At 35.4% G+C, this 19236-nt stretch overlaps 7 protein-coding genes across 7 annotated transcripts; 3 read left to right on the top strand and 4 right to left on the bottom strand.

Annotated features, from left to right (window-relative positions):
• Positions 1–1119: 1119 nt before the first annotated feature.
• RO3G_08020 (pyruvate kinase) lies at positions 1120–2711 on the top strand (the record flags this gene model as incomplete). The annotated part of the gene is made up of 2 exons (XM_067662610.1): positions 1120–1375; positions 1426–2711. 2 exons carry the CDS (start codon positions 1120–1122, stop codon positions 2709–2711), a joined length of 1542 nt encoding a protein of 513 aa, XP_067518711.1.
• A 474-nt stretch (positions 2712–3185) lies between these two features.
• On the top strand, positions 3186–4430 carry RO3G_08019 (uncharacterized protein; the record flags this gene model as incomplete). The annotated part of the gene is made up of 3 exons (XM_067662609.1): positions 3186–3948; positions 3996–4184; positions 4237–4430. The coding sequence occupies 3 exons, from the start codon at positions 3186–3188 to the stop codon at positions 4428–4430; spliced, it is 1146 nt and encodes a 381-aa protein (XP_067518710.1).
• Positions 4431–5498: 1068 nt separating this feature from the next.
• Positions 5499–6269, top strand: RO3G_08018 (ADP-ribosylation factor-like protein 1; the record flags this gene model as incomplete). The annotated part of the gene is made up of 5 exons (XM_067662608.1): positions 5499–5502; positions 5562–5671; positions 5744–5771; positions 5836–5937; positions 6007–6269. The coding sequence occupies 5 exons, from the start codon at positions 5499–5501 to the stop codon at positions 6267–6269; spliced, it is 507 nt and encodes a 168-aa protein (XP_067518709.1).
• A 775-nt stretch (positions 6270–7044) lies between these two features.
• On the bottom strand, positions 7045–8753 carry RO3G_08017 (uncharacterized protein; the record flags this gene model as incomplete). The annotated part of the gene is made up of 7 exons (XM_067662607.1): positions 7045–7447; positions 7495–7592; positions 7757–7918; positions 7985–8117; positions 8187–8293; positions 8353–8532; positions 8724–8753. 7 exons carry the CDS (start codon positions 8751–8753, stop codon positions 7045–7047), a joined length of 1113 nt encoding a protein of 370 aa, XP_067518708.1.
• Positions 8754–10596: 1843 nt separating this feature from the next.
• On the bottom strand, positions 10597–14057 carry RO3G_08016 (uncharacterized protein; the record flags this gene model as incomplete). Its single annotated transcript, XM_067662606.1, has 7 exons — positions 10597–11143; positions 11206–11525; positions 11576–11938; positions 12364–12395; positions 12461–13334; positions 13382–13952; positions 14002–14057. 7 exons carry the CDS (start codon positions 14055–14057, stop codon positions 10597–10599), a joined length of 2763 nt encoding a protein of 920 aa, XP_067518707.1.
• Positions 14058–14698: 641 nt separating this feature from the next.
• Positions 14699–16284, bottom strand: RO3G_08015 (aspartate aminotransferase; the record flags this gene model as incomplete). The annotated part of the gene is made up of 6 exons (XM_067662605.1): positions 14699–15295; positions 15356–15460; positions 15512–15733; positions 15786–15914; positions 15992–16122; positions 16197–16284. The coding sequence occupies 6 exons, from the start codon at positions 16282–16284 to the stop codon at positions 14699–14701; spliced, it is 1272 nt and encodes a 423-aa protein (XP_067518706.1).
• Positions 16285–18518: 2234 nt separating this feature from the next.
• Positions 18519–19208, bottom strand: RO3G_08014 (uncharacterized protein; the record flags this gene model as incomplete). The annotated part of the gene is made up of 3 exons (XM_067662604.1): positions 18519–18904; positions 18970–19114; positions 19203–19208. 3 exons carry the CDS (start codon positions 19206–19208, stop codon positions 18519–18521), a joined length of 537 nt encoding a protein of 178 aa, XP_067518705.1.
• Positions 19209–19236: the final 28 nt, after the last annotated feature.

Raw genomic sequence — 19236 nt, 5'->3', positions numbered from 1 at the left:
TTGAGATACCTATTTTGTTTGGAGAAAACGGACGCCTTGTTCCGATTTCCGCGCCATTCCAAATGTGTCCGGTCCGGAGAAGAGAGGCAATCAATCAGAAGGCTTCTCACACAAAAGTTGTAAAGCAGTGTGACATTTCGATGCAACATAAAAATAGTAAACACTACAAGATCAACCTGAATGATATACCTTGTGCTACTAATTTAATTTGAAATTGTCTGCAATCATCTTTTCTTAGAGATTAAAAAAGGTCAATCGCTTCAGGAAAATGCAAAATTGAATTGTGATAAAGTATGGGAGTGGAAAAACGGATATGATTGTTTAATCTAGCATACATGTATTGGTTTCTTTCTTAACCAAAAGATAAAATTGGCTTAAAAATAAAACCAACTTGAGCAATTCTACGACTTTGTTCTAAAAGTTAATTTGAATTCATAAAAAAAAAAAACTTATGATTGTTTTATTGTATAATTTGATTTTACTGATTATAATTGTACCTGTGATTTGAGATATAACAAATGATAAGAGGAAATGATTATACAAGCATCCTTTAAACTTTCTTTTTTTCTCTCTTTCTCTCATCAATAGCAATATTATATAAAGAAATGATGTTTGCAATGTGTCAAATGTACATCACAACTATATTAGCTACTAATTATGAATGAAGCCAGAATACTTTATTGGCTGTTTTTATTGAATTACTTTTTATAGATAACCGGAGACTCAATTGTGTATGTTTTTTTTTGTAATCGATTGTATGATCGGATAAGCGATTCATATCAGACTAGTACGAAAAAAGTTTAACATGAAAGGAGAGCAGTAATAAGCAGTAAACACTTGTACAAACGACTACAGACACTATAAAGATGATCACTTGTTCTTATTCATTTATCTTTAACTTTTCAAAAGAAAACAAAAAAAAAAATAAAGGCCCAGACGCGAATAATTATATGTGTCTATGAAAATGTGTGCGTGTTTGTGTGTGTGTGTGTGTGTGGATGAAGGCAGGAGATTAAAACTGATTTGATTATAAAACCCCTACTGTATATAAAAACATGCAAAACTATTACATAATTCTTTTTTTTTTTTTCTTTTTCACTTTAAATTTTTTCTTGAATTATGTTTACCTCTGACAGACAAGCACAAAACGGCAACCAATTTCCCATGCAGTGGGTCGCTAATATGGATGTTGATGTTCAACCCAAGGCTGCTCGTAAAACTTCTATTATTTGTACTATTGGTCCCAAAACCAACAAGGTCGAAAGATTGGCTGAATTGATTGATGCTGGTATGAACATTGTTCGTATGAACTTTTCTCATGGTGATTATGAATACCACAAGTCTGTTCTTGACAATGCTCGTGCTGCTGCTGCTAGTAAGTCCCTTTATTTATTTATAAAAATAATATTAACCTTTCTTGACAAGGTCGTCCTGATAAGGTCATTGCTATTGCCCTCGATACCAAAGGACCTGAGATTCGTACTGGCTTGATGGCCAACGATACTGAAGTACCTATCAGCAAAGGTCACGAAATGAATATTACCACAGATGAAAAATACGCTACTGCTTGTGATGGAGAAAATATGTATGTGGATTACAAGAACTTGCCTCATGTTATTGATGTTGGAAAGTACATTTATGTTGATGATGGTGTTCTTTCTTTTGAAGTTATTGAAAAGGGAGAAGATTTTGTTCGTGTTCGTGCTCAAAACAACGGTAAACTTTGTTCTAAGAAGGGTGTCAATCTTCCCAAGACAGCTGTTGATCTTCCTGCTTTGTCTGAAAAGGATAAGAACGACCTTCGTTTTGGTGTTGAAAATGGTGTTGACATGATCTTTGCTTCATTCATTCGTCGTGCTCAAGATGTCAAGGATATCCGTCGTGTCTTGGGTGAAAAGGGTAAGAATGTGAAGATTATCTCCAAGATTGAAAACCACCAAGGCATCATGAACTTTGATGAAATCTTGGCTGAAACTGACGGTGTGATGATTGCTCGTGGTGATATGGGTATTGAAATTCCTTGTGAACGTGTGTTTGTTGCTCAAAAGATGATGACTGCCAAGTGTAACTTGGTCGGTAAGCCCGTTGCTTGTGCTACACAAATGCTTGAATCCATGACCTATAACCCTCGTCCTACTCGTGCTGAAGTCTCTGATGTTGCTAATGCTGTCTTGGATGGTGCTGATCTTGTCATGCTTTCTGGTGAGACTGCCAAGGGTTCTTATCCTATCGAAGCCGTTCAGACCATGGCCACCACTTGTGAGCTTGCTGAATCCGTCATCTGTTATAGTCCTCTCTTCAATCAACTTCGAAGCTTGACCCCTTGGCCAACTGATACTACCGAGACTGTGGCCTGTGCTGCTGTCTCTGCTGCTGCCGAACAAAATGCTGGTGCTATCCTTGTTCTTTCCAAATCCGGTCACTCTGCTCGTCTTGCTAGCAAATACAGACCTTCTCAACCCATCATTCTCGTCACTCGTGAAGAACAAACCGCTCGTCAATCCCACCTTCACCGTGGTGTGTTCCCCTTTGTTTACACTGATCCTGTTGCTGCCAAATGGGATGAAGACGTCGAAAGTCGTATCAAGTGGGGTATTCAACAAGGAAAGAAGGCTAATCTCATTAAATCAAATGATCCTGTTGTTATTGTCCAAGGATGGAAGGGTGGCCTCGGTAACACCAACACTGTCCGTGTATTGATTGCTCCTTAAATCATTGTCATTTCTTGTTAATCCATCAAACATTGTAAAATAAAAATAAAAAACCATTGCATTTTTTTTAAAAAATAACCGTTTTTATCTTCTCCGAAATGTTTTGCATAAAAAAGTGTCATAATGTGACGGGTTTGGTCACACGTCTTTGTCATCCAACGCTTTCAAATTCTTCGTTTCTTTTTCTTACTTTTTCTTAGTACTCTTATTTCTCCCCTTTTTTTTTAATTTTTTTTTTTCTTTCTCTTTTCTAAACCTTCGATGGGTACAACATTAAGTAAAGATGATATTGAAAATAGGAAAAAGAAAAAGATACCTTCTATAAGATCACAACGTAGTTATAAAGGAAAATCAAGTACAAGTTTATTATTAACAGAAGGAATAAATAACACGACTACATCCATCAAGAGTCATCATAAACACTCAACCCAGCCTGATCTAACCACCGTATCTTCATTCTCTGCTACTTTTCCTATGAGACGATCTTCTTTATTAAGAAAGAGTAATATAACAGCAAATGATAACACAAGCATCACATCATCTTCTAATTGTTTTGATGACGAAGAACCAACAACTGAAAATCATGAAACACTCTATTCACCTCGAACTTCATTTGCTTCTGAAGAGTTGGATGATAAAAAGAAGAAGAAAAAGTTGCTATCGTCAACTTCGGATATTATATTTGAGTCTAGAAATATAAATAAAAGTGGATTTTGGAGACAGCCTCTTAAACCATTCATTGCTTATAATAAAAATGATGAAAAAGAATACGAAAGACAATTAAGACAGGTAAGCTATAGATCTATTCATGGCATCATCTTCTTACTGCTATTAATCACACAAACAATCTCTTTTAAGCATTATGTCTTGAAACATATATTTAGAGGGAATATTCATGTTCCTGTATCAAGAGATCATCCTATTATCATTTTAGATAGTGCTTGTGGTGCTGGATTTTGGACATTAGATATGGCATTAGAGTATCCAAATGCTAAAGTTATTGGATTAGATGCTTTCCCTGAAAGGAATGGACCAAGTAGTCAACCTATCTGTGCTCCTAATGTTATATACAAACATGGTGACTTGACCTCTCAAATACAACTACCTTCAGATTCAGTCGACATAATCTATCAAAGAGACACAACGACCATCCTACCACAAAACTCTTGGCCTTTTTTGTTAAGTGAACTAAAAAGGGTTGCAAAACCAGGAGCTTACATACAACTGGTAGAATACAGTAAGTGATAAATAGAGTATCTAAAATTCAATACATAATCATACTAGATTTTAACCTGAGTGATCCTGGACCGGTACTTTCTCTTGTAAATGAATGGTACAAGATCGCATCTGATTCAGTCGGCGTAAGCCCATCAGAAGTAAAGCAGCTGAAAAATTTTCTTGTGAAAGCAGGCTTTCAAGATGTAAAGGAAAGAACGGTTCATATCCCGATTGGTGAATGGCATGAGGATAAAGGTAAGCTATAGATGAATCGCTTGAAAGAAATAACGTTTGTTATTTATTGTAGTTCAAAAGGAGAATGGATTTTTATATAAACAAGTGATTAGAGTATTATTTAAATCGATGAAGACTTGGTGGATATCTGAATTGGATGTTTCAGAAGAAGAATATGATAAAGTAGTATGCGCTGCTTTGGACGAGTTTGATGATCAACAATCTTCCATTGAATGGATTATTTATACAGCTAGAAATCCTCTTTAAGCTCCCCTGTTTCTTCTTTATTCTTTCTTCGCTGGATCGAATGTATAAAATAGTGTGCTTTCTTTTGTTACTTATTAATATCTAATATCCTCTTCTCTATTTGAATAATAATATAGACATCTTTACCTTTTTATATCCTCTTTCTTTCCTATAATAAGACTGTATGCATCATGTAGGATTTTTGTGAGGACAGTTATCTATCACATCCACATATACACACGCAATACATGCAGATGATCTGTGTGTCAATAAATAAAACATTATCCTTTTTCTTCTTTTTCTTCTTTTGCCTTCTATCTTTAATACTCATTTGGTATCTTTTCTGGGAGAATTCATTGTATTCTTTACCCTTTGATTTATATATATTCTTCACTGCTTTTATATCGTTAGAGGTAATAAATAGAAAAACAAGCTAAATTTATTTAAAAAAAAAAAGTGTAAAGATGACTCTTATGTCTCAAAAGGGCCCCAATAGATACTTCTGTCTTTTCACAGGTAACTACTAGGACAAGCAGAAAGAAAAACAACCTTGGCTCAACAGAATTCTTTCAGAAGGCGCTTGTATGTTTAGCAAGAGACAAATGTAGCTCTTTTGTATCGTTCTTTATAAACTCTTATGTCACTATCAAAATAACCAAAGACAGACAAACTAAAGTTAACTTCTCAACCTTGGCTGTGTTCACTGATACAACAGTACAGTTCTACCAAAGTCTCAAAGAATTGTAGTCATCTATATTGGTAAAAGAAAGGGATTTTGGAAAAAAAGTCTACAAGTGCAGATGTGATTTTGATTACTGAAATATAACTTTTCAATATGAAAAAATGCCACTTGAATATATTGTTTATTCGTATAGACAGCACATACGTTTTTTTAGGTTCTCAAACTTCATTTCACACAATGTTATCAAGATCACCTTTGTTTCTATCAAGATTTTGCTCATCTCCTGGACGTGCTAAGGCCAAACGTTAGTCTTTGCACCCATTTTATTCTCAATCAATCTGCTGAGAATGTCTAAACATTCGGTGTTTCATTATTTTTTTTTTCTTTTCTTTCGCTTTATATCATCAATGGGTATACTAAAAGGATATAAATATTTTTTGCTCTGTTCAAAGAGATTAACATTGTTAAAGGTGCACTCTTTAGTAGTCTTTTTAGTAAACTTTGGGGAGAAAAAGAAGTTCGTATATTGATTCTTGGTCTTGATGGCGCTGGTAAAACAACCATTCTTTATAGACTTCAAGTAAGTAAACTTGTATTGATATACAAAATACAATAAGACAAACTATTTATTCTTATCATTCAACAAGTATAGATCGGAGAAGTTGTTTCGACCATTCCTAGTAATATATTTAAAAAAAAAAAAAAAAAGAGAGAAGAATTGGGATGATTAATAGAATTTCGTAGCTATTGGATTTAATGTAGAAACTGTAACATACAAAAACATAAAATTTCAAGTTTGGGATTTAGGTGGACAGACTAGTATAAGGTTAATTGTTGAAAAAGAGCGTAAAAGTACTTGTCACTAATGCGGTTTCTTGTACAGACCTTATTGGAGATGTTACTATTCAAATACAGATGCTGTCATTTATGTAGTTGATAGTGTAGATAAAGATCGTATGCAGACATCAAAAGAAGAATTACATGCCATGTTGGAAGAAGAAGAGTTAAGAGATGCTGCTCTTCTTGTATTTGCTAATAAGCAGGATATGGAAGGTGCCTTATCTGTTGCTGAAGTAGCTGACGCGCTTGGTTTATCAACATTGAAGAATAGACAATATTCTATTTATAAGACAAGTGCATTAAAAGGCGAAGGATTAACAGAAGGATTAGACTGGTAAGTGTAATACAGGAAGCACAGTGATTATAACCTAACCGATGCAATTAGGCTTGTGAACATTATCCAAGAAAATAAAAAATAATGAAGATAATTCTTTCTACTCACATAAATTTAAGAATGTATCCTTTTAAAAGATTTTATTGTTTAAAGTGAAATCAAACAAGACGACTTATAATTGTCAGTTAGTGAAAAACGAATTTAAAAGATAGGATAGTAAACAGTAATCTTTACTGAATCTATAATAACCTTGTTCTTTGACGTATTACTTGGAATTAATAAAAACAAAAGGAGAGCTTTATAGGAAAGGTATTTTATCGTTGTCAGCAAGGGAATTTATTGTAATAAGATAAAATAACAAAAAGAGACTATATTAGAATCAATTACAAAATTAACAATGATATTACGTCAAAGGTATTAAGATAAAGTACAAAAATATTTAAATTATTTTTCTGGGTGAAGTAATTCACTATTTTGATCATCTAGTAACATAACTTCTGATTTGTTTATCATAGGCTTCGTATGACTCAGATCAACTGCAGAATGAGAAGTCAATATGCTTGGTCGTTCACTATTTGTGTGCTTGAATGACGATATAGCTTCACTGAAACCAAAATCTAATGAACTTGAGGGCGAGGAATTATGTTGTTTGTCAAATGCGAATAATCGTAGGGCAGTTACGGCCTGTACAGATTGTCTGTCTACTGCAAGATCCAAAGGTGTCTATATGCAACGAAATAGATTATTAGTAAATTTTTCTTTTTTTTTTTTCCTGTTTTTCATTTTGATTGTACCATATTTGAATTATCTGCTATATCAGCTTTAGCATGCCTTTTTAATAATGTCAGCACCAGACAGACATTGTTATTTGCAGCAGCATAATGAAGTGCCGTCCATCCTCTTTCATCTTGCTCATTTACATCACTTAGTCTTTGCAAAAGAAATTCAACCGTGGTTCCATTGTTATTGTCTACAGCTTTTTGCAAAGCAGTTTGCAACCCTTCTTTGGGATTTTTGTAGTCTACATCAGCACCCTCAGCAATATACCTTAGAGTGTTTTCAAGATTATTCTCAGACACTGCATCCCAAAATAGTTGATCCAAATCGTCTTGACTCTTATCCGTTTGCTTTACAAAAGACTTTTTGACATATTTTTCAAGAATCCATAAATCTCGGTCATTTCTATATCAATATTAGAAAGGCTGGTGGCAGTAGTTTCTATGTATTACCTATTTGAATTTGGTTCTATCCTGAAGACTTCTAAATGGGCAGGAACAGACTCTTCATAAATACTATTCCCTACATTGTTGCCTAGTTGAAGCATGACCTAAAATTAGTATAAGTTTTCTTTCTTCATCTTTGTTTTTTCTTTATCATTTCATTTTTTTGTACCTCAATCGCTTCTGGTTCCCATTTATCTAATACAACAGATCTTACTTTACTAACATGCACTCCTAGACTTCTGTGTATTCCTGAACATTCAATACATACGATAACACCTAAATTTGTACAAGCCCATTCTGGATTCTTTGCCTTACAATCAGCGCATTCATCGTTACCAGGGGCAAGTCGAATCTTTTTTAACGCCTCTCTATTTGCTTCCTCATCTTGCTGTTCAATCAACTGTGCAGAGTTGGATGATTCGACTGCTGCCTATAGGAAATTTGTGATTAAAAAGATGGTTTATACAACAAAAGTTGCTTTTATCCTTGATTTTACTTTTCTTAAATTAGGAGATTGCTGTATATACTTTGGATTATCTCCTGAATTAAGCGCTAGCTGACTTGCTGCGCGTATACTTTGAACCCAGTCATTCATATCCTGCTCATTTTCTGCTTGTAAAACCAGAATTCTATTGATATGAATTAGACGGGTAAGAAAGACAGATTTTTTTTAGCAATCAAGCACTTTTTCGGTTTACCTAGTAGGTGAAATGACTTCAAAGCAGAAACGTCTATCATAACTATCTGTTAATTTCACACTACAAACGCGTAAATTGCAAGCCTGAGCTCCATCTTCGTCTTTTGTCTGTGTATTATATCAGATTCAAATTGTTTCTTTTTTCTTTTTTTTTTTTCTGTTCAAACCTTTTGGTTACGGAAGACGCTTATGAGTTCTCCATTGGAAATACTATAGTATTTACGGGACCAACTCTGGTATACTCTACCATTCTTTCTTTCAAATAAATATCCAGATTTACTGGTATTGACCGCTGGCTTTTCGGTATCTGGTGTTGCTTGCATTGGATTATATTGGTCTACTGTACTCTATTGTAATAAGCATTAATATTCTCTCTCACTTTTCTTTGCTCTGGTTCTTTTCTTTGCTACCTCTTGAAGTGTTTTTTGATATAGTGAAGCTTCCTCAACTTCCTCATTGTATCTTTCTCTTGTCTTTGTATATATCAACCTTGTAAGTAATTCTTTATTCACAGGAGCATTATTGATAATTTACTTACATCATGCAAAAGTCCAGTTAAATCACGCATATAAGGCTCCAAATCTTTTAGTGTTTCATAGCTTTGATGATGAAAAGCAGATTCAGTATACATGTAAGCCAGCACCTTTGTTTGAGAATTGATTAGTTTCTATACAATTAGTTTCGTCTCGTTATTACGTTTTCCATGTAGTCAATCTTCTTTCTTGCTTCTATATCATTTAACTTTGTTACATATTCCATGTAAGTTTTGTGGAAAACTTTCCTCGAATCAGCCAATTCCTTTGCAGATTCCTGCAGAGTCGGATCTTTTGGTTTTTTACTCATATATTTCGACAAAGCTGAATCAACATCATCACTTGATTTCTCAAACTTTTTTCTCAACTCTTTAATAGGTGAAACAGTTTCTTTAACAAACACATTCAGTGGAGTAATAAACGTGTCTGCAACATGTGTATTCTATTTAATTGGAAGGATGAGTTGAAAAGATGCTTATACTTGTTCATTAGCTTACAAACATGGCTCTACTCTTTTCAACTTCAATAACTGATTTTCCAAACTTTTCTAAAGCTTGAGCTAAAACTTCATAAGTTTCACTAGTTGACTAATCCAGCAAATAAACATTTACCAACAATAGGATCATCTTGTGCGTGAGCAAAGGAAAGAAAAGTATCCGCCAACTCTTTTTGTTGTTGACTGTAAGCTATAATGATATAGTCAATACATGTATTTTTCTTTTTTTAAGAAAACAAAAAATGCATAAATAAGATGTTAACCTGTAGATAGTTCAACTTGGGAACGTGCTAATTTTATTAGCGTCTTTAGTGATTGTTCAAAATTTTGAATAGACTCTTCATGAGCTTGGATTCGCTTTCTAAAAGTAGGAGAATCCTCTAAACAACCTCGAATGTCAAGTACTGCCATCAAGTGAAAAATAATTAGAAAAAATGCAGTAGTGAAAAGAAAGGAGGCAAGAGGAACGAGTTTGATACAATGTTTCGAATTCAGATTCAACTGAAATGGGAAACTAATTTATCCAATAAGAAGGTTCATTCCATCCAAAGTTATTTAAAGATCCTCTGACGCGTATAAGCTGCATTAGCATATTGAAACTAAAGAAGATACATTATACTCCTGCATCTGATTAGATCAAATGCTTATTGTAAAACTAAGATTGATTCTATTGAGAATATAAAAAAGGTTTTTACAAATAAAGCATCTAAAACACCCTCAGACAAAGACGGCATAAAAGCAATTTCAAGTAAAAGCATACTTTTTGATATGAATAGTTTAAGAGTAATTCTTGACTAAAAATTTCAAAAACCTTTTTGATTTGATGAAAATAGATTGATTTTACCTTTCAAAATTTACAAAAGAAGCAACTGCAAAGTTTAAACAGCGTGTCTTTTTCTCTATCGAATATAGTAGTTATCAGCTCACAATAAGTTTATGGGGCTACTGCAGCTTTTTAAGTAATCCTTCAACGATCATTCCATATTTGCTAAAGCATGCCATGAAAAGAATCACGGGAAAATATCATACTTATGATCATTCAGTGCTACACCTAACTAAAATAATCAGCCTTCATGTTTGGATACTACATAATTCATACCATCTAATTTCATTTGAAACATGATTGTGTTTAAAAAGAACAGTCTAGAAACCACAAGAGAACCTCTTTCTTTGTATCATGGCAAATTTGGATGCTGTTTAGGTCAATTTGGCTTGATACACTTTTGGCGGTAAATAAATCTAAGCTTGTAAAGTTTTATGAATGGATGACGATTTGCCTTACAAAAGTGTACAGAAATGAAAAGACCTTATATAGAATAAGATGAGCGATAAGCCCATTCATTGTATACGTGTAATTTATTTAAAAAAGCTACACAAGTAGTCTATGAGGCAAATTCATCTGTGTTGTAATATTCTGGATATTTTTGAATGAGTTCATTAAGCTCATTTTGCTGTCTAACTAGGTTGGGCGTCATTTCATCATAAACGTCGGTGAAAAGATGCTTTAGAGCAGGTTTCTTTTTCTTTTCTGCTGCACTGAAGCTTGCTAGGATTTCCTTTTTCACTTTTTTGCGATAGTCTTCCTCTTCTTGAGCACTCCACCAACCTTTAGCTTCCATGTATTTTTTAAGCCGCGTTATGGGATTATCAAGTTGGGCTCTTTCTTCAACTTCCTTTCTATCACGATATTTGGTGGAGTCATCCGAGGTGCTGTGATGGCCAATACGATAAGTCATTGCTTCAATTAGCACAGGCCTTTGTTCCTTCACAGCTATTTCTCTAGCTACCTTTGTAGCATTATATATGGCCCAAATGTCATTGCCATCAACCCGAATTGTGTCAATACCATAACCAATACCACGACTTGCTATACCATCCCCTTTGTATTGCTCAGAAGATGGAGTAGAGATAGCAAATCCATTATTACGGCTTTTTTTTTTTTACAAAAAAAAATTATTTCAGTGAAAAAGAAAATGAATAAATAGACATACCAGAAAAAGATTACAGGGCACTTTAGTGTGGCTGCCATGTTCAAACCAGCATGGAAGTCACCTTCTGAAGCAGCACCTTCGCCAAAAAAGCACAGTGTACAAGCATTTGCTCCCGAACGCTTTAGCGCATAAGCTGCACCAGATGCTTGAGGTATTTGGGTACCCAAGGGAGAAGAGATGGTTTGGAAATTTAGTCTTTTAGACCCATAATGAATAGGCATTTGCCGACCCTTTCCATAATCAAGTTCATTTGAAAAGCACTGATTGACAAATTCATCCAGTGTGAACCCTCTATAAACAAGCATGAAAGCCTCTCGATACTAGAAAGAGTCAATAAAAAGAAAAAGGAAAAAAAAAAATAGCTTCTTACCTGTCCAAAGACAACATCTTCAGGTAACAAAGCAGCGGCACTTCCAATCATTGCCTCTTCACCATAATGCGTCATATAAAAGCTGATACGACCTTGGCGTTGGGCATCATACAATATACCATCCATTGTATGAAGCAGCAGCATACTCTTGTAACACTTTGTCACTTCTTCCTTTGAGAGATTTGGGTCATGTTCTGGGTTTAAAACAGTACCAGTATGATCCATTACTCGATAGGCTTTCAGTGGCTCGATTTGTTGTATAAACTTCATCTCGTTCATAAACTTATCTGCAGACGACCAGGTGGACTTGTTTTGCCCATCATTTGCTACCTCTGCCACATTGACTGAGGCATTATTAAACAACTAACAATCATAAATTGGCACTTGCTTTTAGAATAATCATTTGGTATATATGAACCTTTGCAGTGATAGAGAATGATCTTTTACAAACAGTTGGCGAGCTCCTCAGAACTGGCTTAATTCGAAACATGGGGTTATAAGAAAAAAAGAAAGAGAGCACAAAGTTTTGGCATCTGTTTATTTTATTATTTGCGTGGGAAAAAATAAAACAGAAAAAAAACTAGTGTCGGAACCCACTATTTATTTTCATCACAGGTAACTCATCATGACAGTTACTCCATACCACACGATTCAAAAAAAAAAAAAAAATTAGCCACCAACAATGTTTGGAAGATAGATAAAAAGAATATGTTTCTGGCACTTTTTAATCATAAAATAAATAATTTCTTTCTTTACATTTTAGCACCCATAAAAGAACCAACTTTTACAGCTTGACGTACACCTAAATCGAGCATGATTTCTACAAGAGAGAGGATTAGATCCACATACAGTTGATCAGTTACTCTCTAAAATTCTTTCTCTTACCTTCTGAGCCACCAGGAATAGCAAAAGCTCTGACTTCACGGTATAACCTTTCTACCTTTTCACCTTGTCCACCACGGGTATAAGCAAGACCACCAAAGATTTGAGCCGCTTCACGAGCACAGAATTCGAAGGTACGTGTAGACTGTGCTTTACAGAGAGCGATAGGACCTCCGAGACGAATGGGTTGTAACTCTGTAGGCATATTCTTGGCCTGATAGACCAAGATTTCCAACCAGGCATGGGTTGCCTCTACCTTACGAATCATGTTTGCAAACTTGTTACGAATGACGGGGTGATCAACAAGGCGTTTGCCAAACGTCTTTCGCTTGTGAGCATATTTCAGTGCTTCCTCAACACAGCAGCGAGCAAAGCGATTGGCTTGGATGACGATACCAATACGTTCCGAGTTGAAATTCTGCATGATGTATTTGAACCCCTTGTTTTCTTTTCCAATCAAGTTTTCCTTGGGCACCTTGACATCCTCGAATGTGATGTAAGCTGTACCTGAAGGCCAGACACCGGAACATTTCATCTGACGCGTGATGACACCAGGCATACCCCGTTCGATCAACAAGAAGGAGAGGCCATTGAAACCTGGTTCGCCCGTACGACAAGCGACAGTAAAGTAATCGGCAAAGGTACCATTCGTGATCCACTTCTTTTCACCGTTGACCAAATAATGATCACCCATGTCCTTGGCTTCCGTTTGAAGATTGGCCACATCCGACCCACCCGTAGGTTCAGTGATAGCCAGACAAATGTGTTTTTCACCCGATAGACAATCACGGATGACTTTATTCTTTAAATATCTTGAACCGAAATGAATGATGGGTGGCAGTCCAATACCAAGGCCGCCCATGAGACCCCAAGTGACCTATAAAAAGATGAGATGCGGATCACAAACAAACATCCTTTTCTTACACCACCCGAAGCACATCGAGAGATTTCATCTGTCACGATCAAACTGTGAAAGGCATCAAAGTCTTCATGCTTGATATTGCCAGGTAAATCGTAAGGAATGTATTCAGCCTCCACATGACCTACGACGGAGGCTAGGAGACCAGCCTTGGCAGCCTTGATATAAACCTCACGGGGCAACTCTTTAGCCTCATCCCACTCATGGGTATAAGGCATGATTTCACGTTCGACAAAATCACGGACTGACTTTCTTACTTTACGATGCGAATCATCATAATAAGGACTGTACCAATCTTGATACCACATTGGATCACCAAAGGGAACCATATCACCATAAGATTCACCTACTTGAAGGGGGTTTGCATTTGGTATATCGTCATCGTCTTCTACTTCAGCACCAATGTCACCAATCAAGTATTGAGCAGCCACTTTGGTCAAGACAGAGGGATTGTGAAATGCTTCGAATTGCTTTGTGGCATCGGTACCAGCTGCTTTTAAAAGCACCTTCTTGCCTCCTGGGTGATCATCCAAGAATTTAGAAATATCATATACCTTGTCATGAACTATGATCCAACTAAATGAATGTCAATAAAGAAGAGATGGATTGATTTATTTTATTTTACCAATCATCTGCTTGTGTATGTTTGGCTACTTCTTCAATAGTGAACTTTTTAGACATTAATGCAATTAAAATACAAAGAAAGAAAATCTCTTTTTATTTCCTCCTTCTTTTTTTAAATACCTTTTTTTTTATGTGTGTACTTCACGTGAAAAATGAACGAATTTTTTTTTTTGTTATTTCATGCTATTTAAAATCGTTCTTACTCTAGAATAGACCAACGTATACACATAAACAAAATAAATAAAACCTATTCAACTTGCTTATTCAATAGAAACAAATAAATTGGACTCAAGTCTGAATCATATGAAATTAGTGTTCCATCTTTTTCCCAAGCTATATTCAATGTGTACTGATTTAGATGATGGTACACTGTAGCCAAGCTCACGTAATCTTTTTACAATTCAAGGGGGGGTAATACATCGTCACGGTACTTGGATTTCATGTTCAAGGGGGGGGGGAAGGTACATCTTTTATTCTACAACACTTTATCTTTTGATGATTAATCTATAGTTAAATTGTTTTTTCATTCATCTGATTTACAAATACGTTTTTTTTTTGCTCATTTTGGTTAAAATCATTATTCTACACACACACCACTTTCCCCGCATTTCGAATAGGTTACACATGAAATGTTTGTTTATTGTAAGAAATGAGTGGCATCTACGTTACACTTTGAAATGATGATTGTTATTAATTTTTTAGTCTTTAGTGACATTATGGATAGCTTCAGCAAGATATTTGACATTAGAAGAAGAAATACCGGCCATGGAGATTCTACCGTCTTGTGTCAAGTAAACATGCCAATCAGATTTGATCTTGTTGACTTGTTCGGGTGTCAAACCAGAATAACAGAACATACCGATTTGATCAGTAATATGTCTCCAGTTCTTTTTGGATCCAAAGTCATTTTCAAGATGGCCTCTGAGTTTTTCTCTCATCGTAATAATACGATCTGCCATCAATTTGACTTCACCAAGCCATTCCTTCTTCAACTCGGGTGTGTTCAACACGGTGCTGACGATATGAGCACCGTGAATGGGAGGGTTAGAGTACATGGGACGGATGATGATCTTCAACTGTGAATCAACACGAGCCTTTTCTTCAGCATCAGCACAGACAATAGAGAAGGAGCCTACACGTTCACCATAGAGACCCATGTTCTTGGCAAAGGATTGAGCCAAAACAACTTGATGTCCTTCATCAACAAACTTACGAAGAGCATAGGCATCACGAGTACAGTCTCCAGAAGCAAAACCTTGATAGGCCATATCAAAGAAAGCAAAATGTTCACGTTCCTATTTTTCCATCCTTTTTAATCTTTCTTTGAATTGTTCACTTCTTTTTCCTATATTTACCTTGACCACCTTTGAGATTTGGTCCCACTGTTCTTGGGTAGGGTCAACACCAGTAGGGTTATGAGCACAAGCGTGAAGTAAGACAACCGTGTTCTTGGGTGCTTTCTATCAAGGTCATCAGTAACATGCACAGGCCAATCAAAACAGAAAACTTACGTGAAGGTCTTCCAACATACCATCGATGTTGAGTCCATTCGTGTTCTTGTCAAAATAAGTGTACTTTTCCAAAGAAAGACCAGCGTTTTTCATGATAGGAATATGGTTACCCCAAGTAGGGTTAGGAACAATAATGTTCTTTGCATGAGGATACCAAGCTTTAAGGAATTCAGCACCAATACGAAGAGCACCTGTTCCAGAAATAGATTGACTGATAACAAGCTGTTTTGTATTGATGAGTCTTTAAGCATTAAAAAAAAAGAAAAAGATTTACTCTATTGTCTTTGATCACAGAACTGTCTTCACCATAAGCGAGTTCACCAGCTGCCTTTGTGAAAGCAGGTACACCCGTAATACCAGCATATTCCTTATCCAAGTTCTTTTCCATCATTACTTTTTCAGCCTAAGAAATATTTTTTTTTTAATTCGAATTTATTTATTTTTTTCCCACCCTCCCTCCTTATGATTAATAATCTTTACCTTTTTAACAGAAGTCAACACATAAGGCTTTCCTCCATCATCACGATAAGCACCAACACCCAAGTTCATCTTGTTGGGAGAAGTATCTCTCTTGTAAGCTTCAGTAACACCCAAGATAGCATCAGGAGGACCTAGAATAAAATAAAAAAAACGCGGGGAAATACTTTAAATTTTTTTCTTTTTTTGGTATTCTATATTATTCTACCTTGGGGAACTGAATTCCAAGTAGAGACAAATGCACGAGAGGCTATACGAGTGGGCTTGATGGAAGCACGAGTAACGGATGAAAGCATATTGAAGAATGTTTCTAAAAGAAAGAGAAGAGGGAAAAAAAAAGAATATAAATAAAATTTAAGGAATCACTTTCTTGAAGTTTCGTGTTACACACATATTGGAATTCAGTTACGTTTGTTCCCGAGATGCAAAAAAAAAGAAAAAAAAAAATTAAAATGAATTCAACATGAACACGACAGAAACAGTTTATTCTTTATTGAGCCATGGTATAACCCATCTCATTCGCTTGATGTGGATTGAATGAAAAGAAGAAAGAAACTGTTTAAAACAAGTGATTTTATGAGGTGATTAAAAAAGTTGTGACCGGAGAAAAGCCTATGACAAACCTTTGCTCATCTCTTGCACGTTTATCTCATCTATGTTTCCGACGTCTTTTGGTTCTAAACATGTACCTTCACAAAAAATTCAGTGATTTCCAAAGTGACAAGAAAATAAAGTGGTAAGCGGGAATAGGGCGCGTGTCACCTTCTGTGACCAATGGTTTGAAAGGAGATATTGCATTGGTTTAAGATCAAATGAATTTTATAAAAAGAGGTTGGATCAAGTAATGTGTGCCAACATGTATACCTTCACTGATTCCATGACAGAATCGTATCATTTTTATCGTAAGCCTATAGAATACGAAGCTTGCCTACTTTGTAGCGGAAAGGGTCGGGGCAGACGACACATTTCATGGGGCCTATAGAGATCGAATGGCTCAGATCGTAAACAGTGTGGCTTGTGTACCTGTAGAGCTCATGACATTGCTTGAACATGGAATCAAATCTAGACACACTTCTCTGTCGACAAGTACGAATGGATGGCTGATCTATGCATTCAACCAAAGCACCTCTTTACATCCAATCAAAGCCATCTTTCATCCTCTATTTCTATTTGCTTGTTAAAAGCAGGTATTGATTTGAAGAATTGAATCTGTGCAACTGTATTGATATGCGTCTAGTTTATCTTGTCTTGTTCTGATCGCCACCCACTTCAAACTACTTTTGTTTGGAAATGAGATTTATTTCGTGAACTGCATTAGCCCCCCCCTACAATCGTTGCTTCTTCCCTGGAGCTCTGCCAGTATTTTCTATTTCAAATATAAATAATAATAAAAAACAACTTATCCTTTTCATCCGTCAAAAACAATAGCAATTAGAGTTGCCTTTATCCTTTTCTATCTGAATGAATCACTCATAAGGCTATTTCTAGTGCGCATGATATCACCTTCTGTCAAGTCTTTATAGAACCCTTTCTTGTAACCTCTTGTTTAATTGAAAACCATCTTACCGACTCAGGCTTTATTAAACCCTTTGATTTTCATCTCATTATTTTATATGTTCAAATGTTTTTGTGCATGTAAAGAGTGTACAGGGGGTGAATTCAGCATACTTGTTTGATATTTATGATAAAGAAACTAAACATGCTTTCTTTTTATGCTCTTTTATTGCTTCCAGTTTAAAAGATTGCATCTTTTTACACTTTGTAAAAAATATGTTTTAATTATACATCAGTCTGGTTCAGTGTAAGAAAAGACAAGTTATAAAACAAGCTAGATTTAAGATTCAGTTGGTTTTAATCTATCTACTACTTATACAGTGCATACTCTATTTATAGAGAATATATTCAATGTATTTTACTGCTAGAAAAAAAGTGAAAAGACTGAAAACATATCCATGATGATATATAATATGAAAAACGATCCTAGACACTACACATTGATTCTAAACGACTGCTTACTTTATTTTAGTAGACAAAGTACTTTTTTTTTAAAAAAAAAAAAAATGGATTGACTTTGACAACCAAATTGAAAGAATGGACTTTTGGTTTTACAATCATCCTGCTTTATAAAATCATGAAAGAGGTTCAATAAAGATTCAACTCTATCCCAATAATAATAAAAACAGTGGTTGTGATGAAGTTCAAGTTGAGCGAAATTCCAAGATGAAAAGAAACTTGGGTCTGGAACTTGTTTCTAGAGCGAAAGAATCCTGTTATTGTAAACTTCAAAGCCAAAAGCAAATCACTTTTTTTTTGAACTGACTTGCTTCAAGAGCCACTTTTTAAAGGAAATAGATCAAGTTGTGCATTTTGATTTAGTTATAAATACATAAAAAGTTTATTTGTATATATTGTAGGGCTTGCACAAAGAAGGAGAGTTATTATACAATCATTTATGTTCTATTGCTTTAATAAACCAACGAAGAGAAAGAAGTCTGTTTTGAGTTATTTTCTGTATACACCATTCTCTTCTTTAAGGACGTTCTGTTGTGTTTTTCTCAGATTTATCTTGTGCAATCGTGCTTGCTTGATCCACATGAGATTGGTGGCATCGTCGACGGATGAACATGATAGCAAAGGCTCCAAGAAGTATAACAAATAGAATAGGTAGTAAGATGGTTATGATCAATGCCCATTTAGGAAAGGTAGGTGGCTTTAGAGAGTTATTACTACCACCACCACCACCTCTAGAAGGAACCTCAGTTGGGACTTCATAAAAGGGACCATTTGGATTATACATTACTTGATATGCCAAAACACCCTGATAACATGCATTGTAATCCAAAGCGACCTCTGTTTGTGCCCAATCGAGACGCTGGTCAGCAAAAGAATCATTCTTTGCAGGCCCTCCCACAAGAGCTAAAATAAAGGTAAAAAGAGGTCTTTTGATTAATAGATGCAAATCACTTTTTTTGTTCAATTACCTCCATAGATAGTATGTGCACGAGTTAGATCGGTTGGTTTTACAACTGCTTCTGCAAGCGATGCAAATCCTGCAGCAAGGGCTGAATGCGGGTACTTTGGTGAATTGGGACGCTCTCCAACCACATAATTTTGCTGAGCAGGATTCTTTCCAAAAATATAATCCAATTGACTATTCGCAAGGTCTAAACAAGTACTGAGTGTAAAGTATGAATGCCATGTTATCTCTGTCTACCTTCATATTTTTTTATCTTTTCCAAGACAATCTC

The sequence above is a fragment of the Rhizopus delemar genome, genomic scaffold (genome assembly GCF_000149305.1).
Source record: "Rhizopus delemar RA 99-880 supercont3.6 genomic scaffold, whole genome shotgun sequence".
Lineage (NCBI taxonomy): Eukaryota > Fungi > Mucoromycota > Mucoromycetes > Mucorales > Rhizopodaceae > Rhizopus > Rhizopus delemar.
The sequence above is the reverse complement of the archived record's forward strand: the minus strand, read 5'-3'. Positions and strand labels throughout refer to the sequence as shown.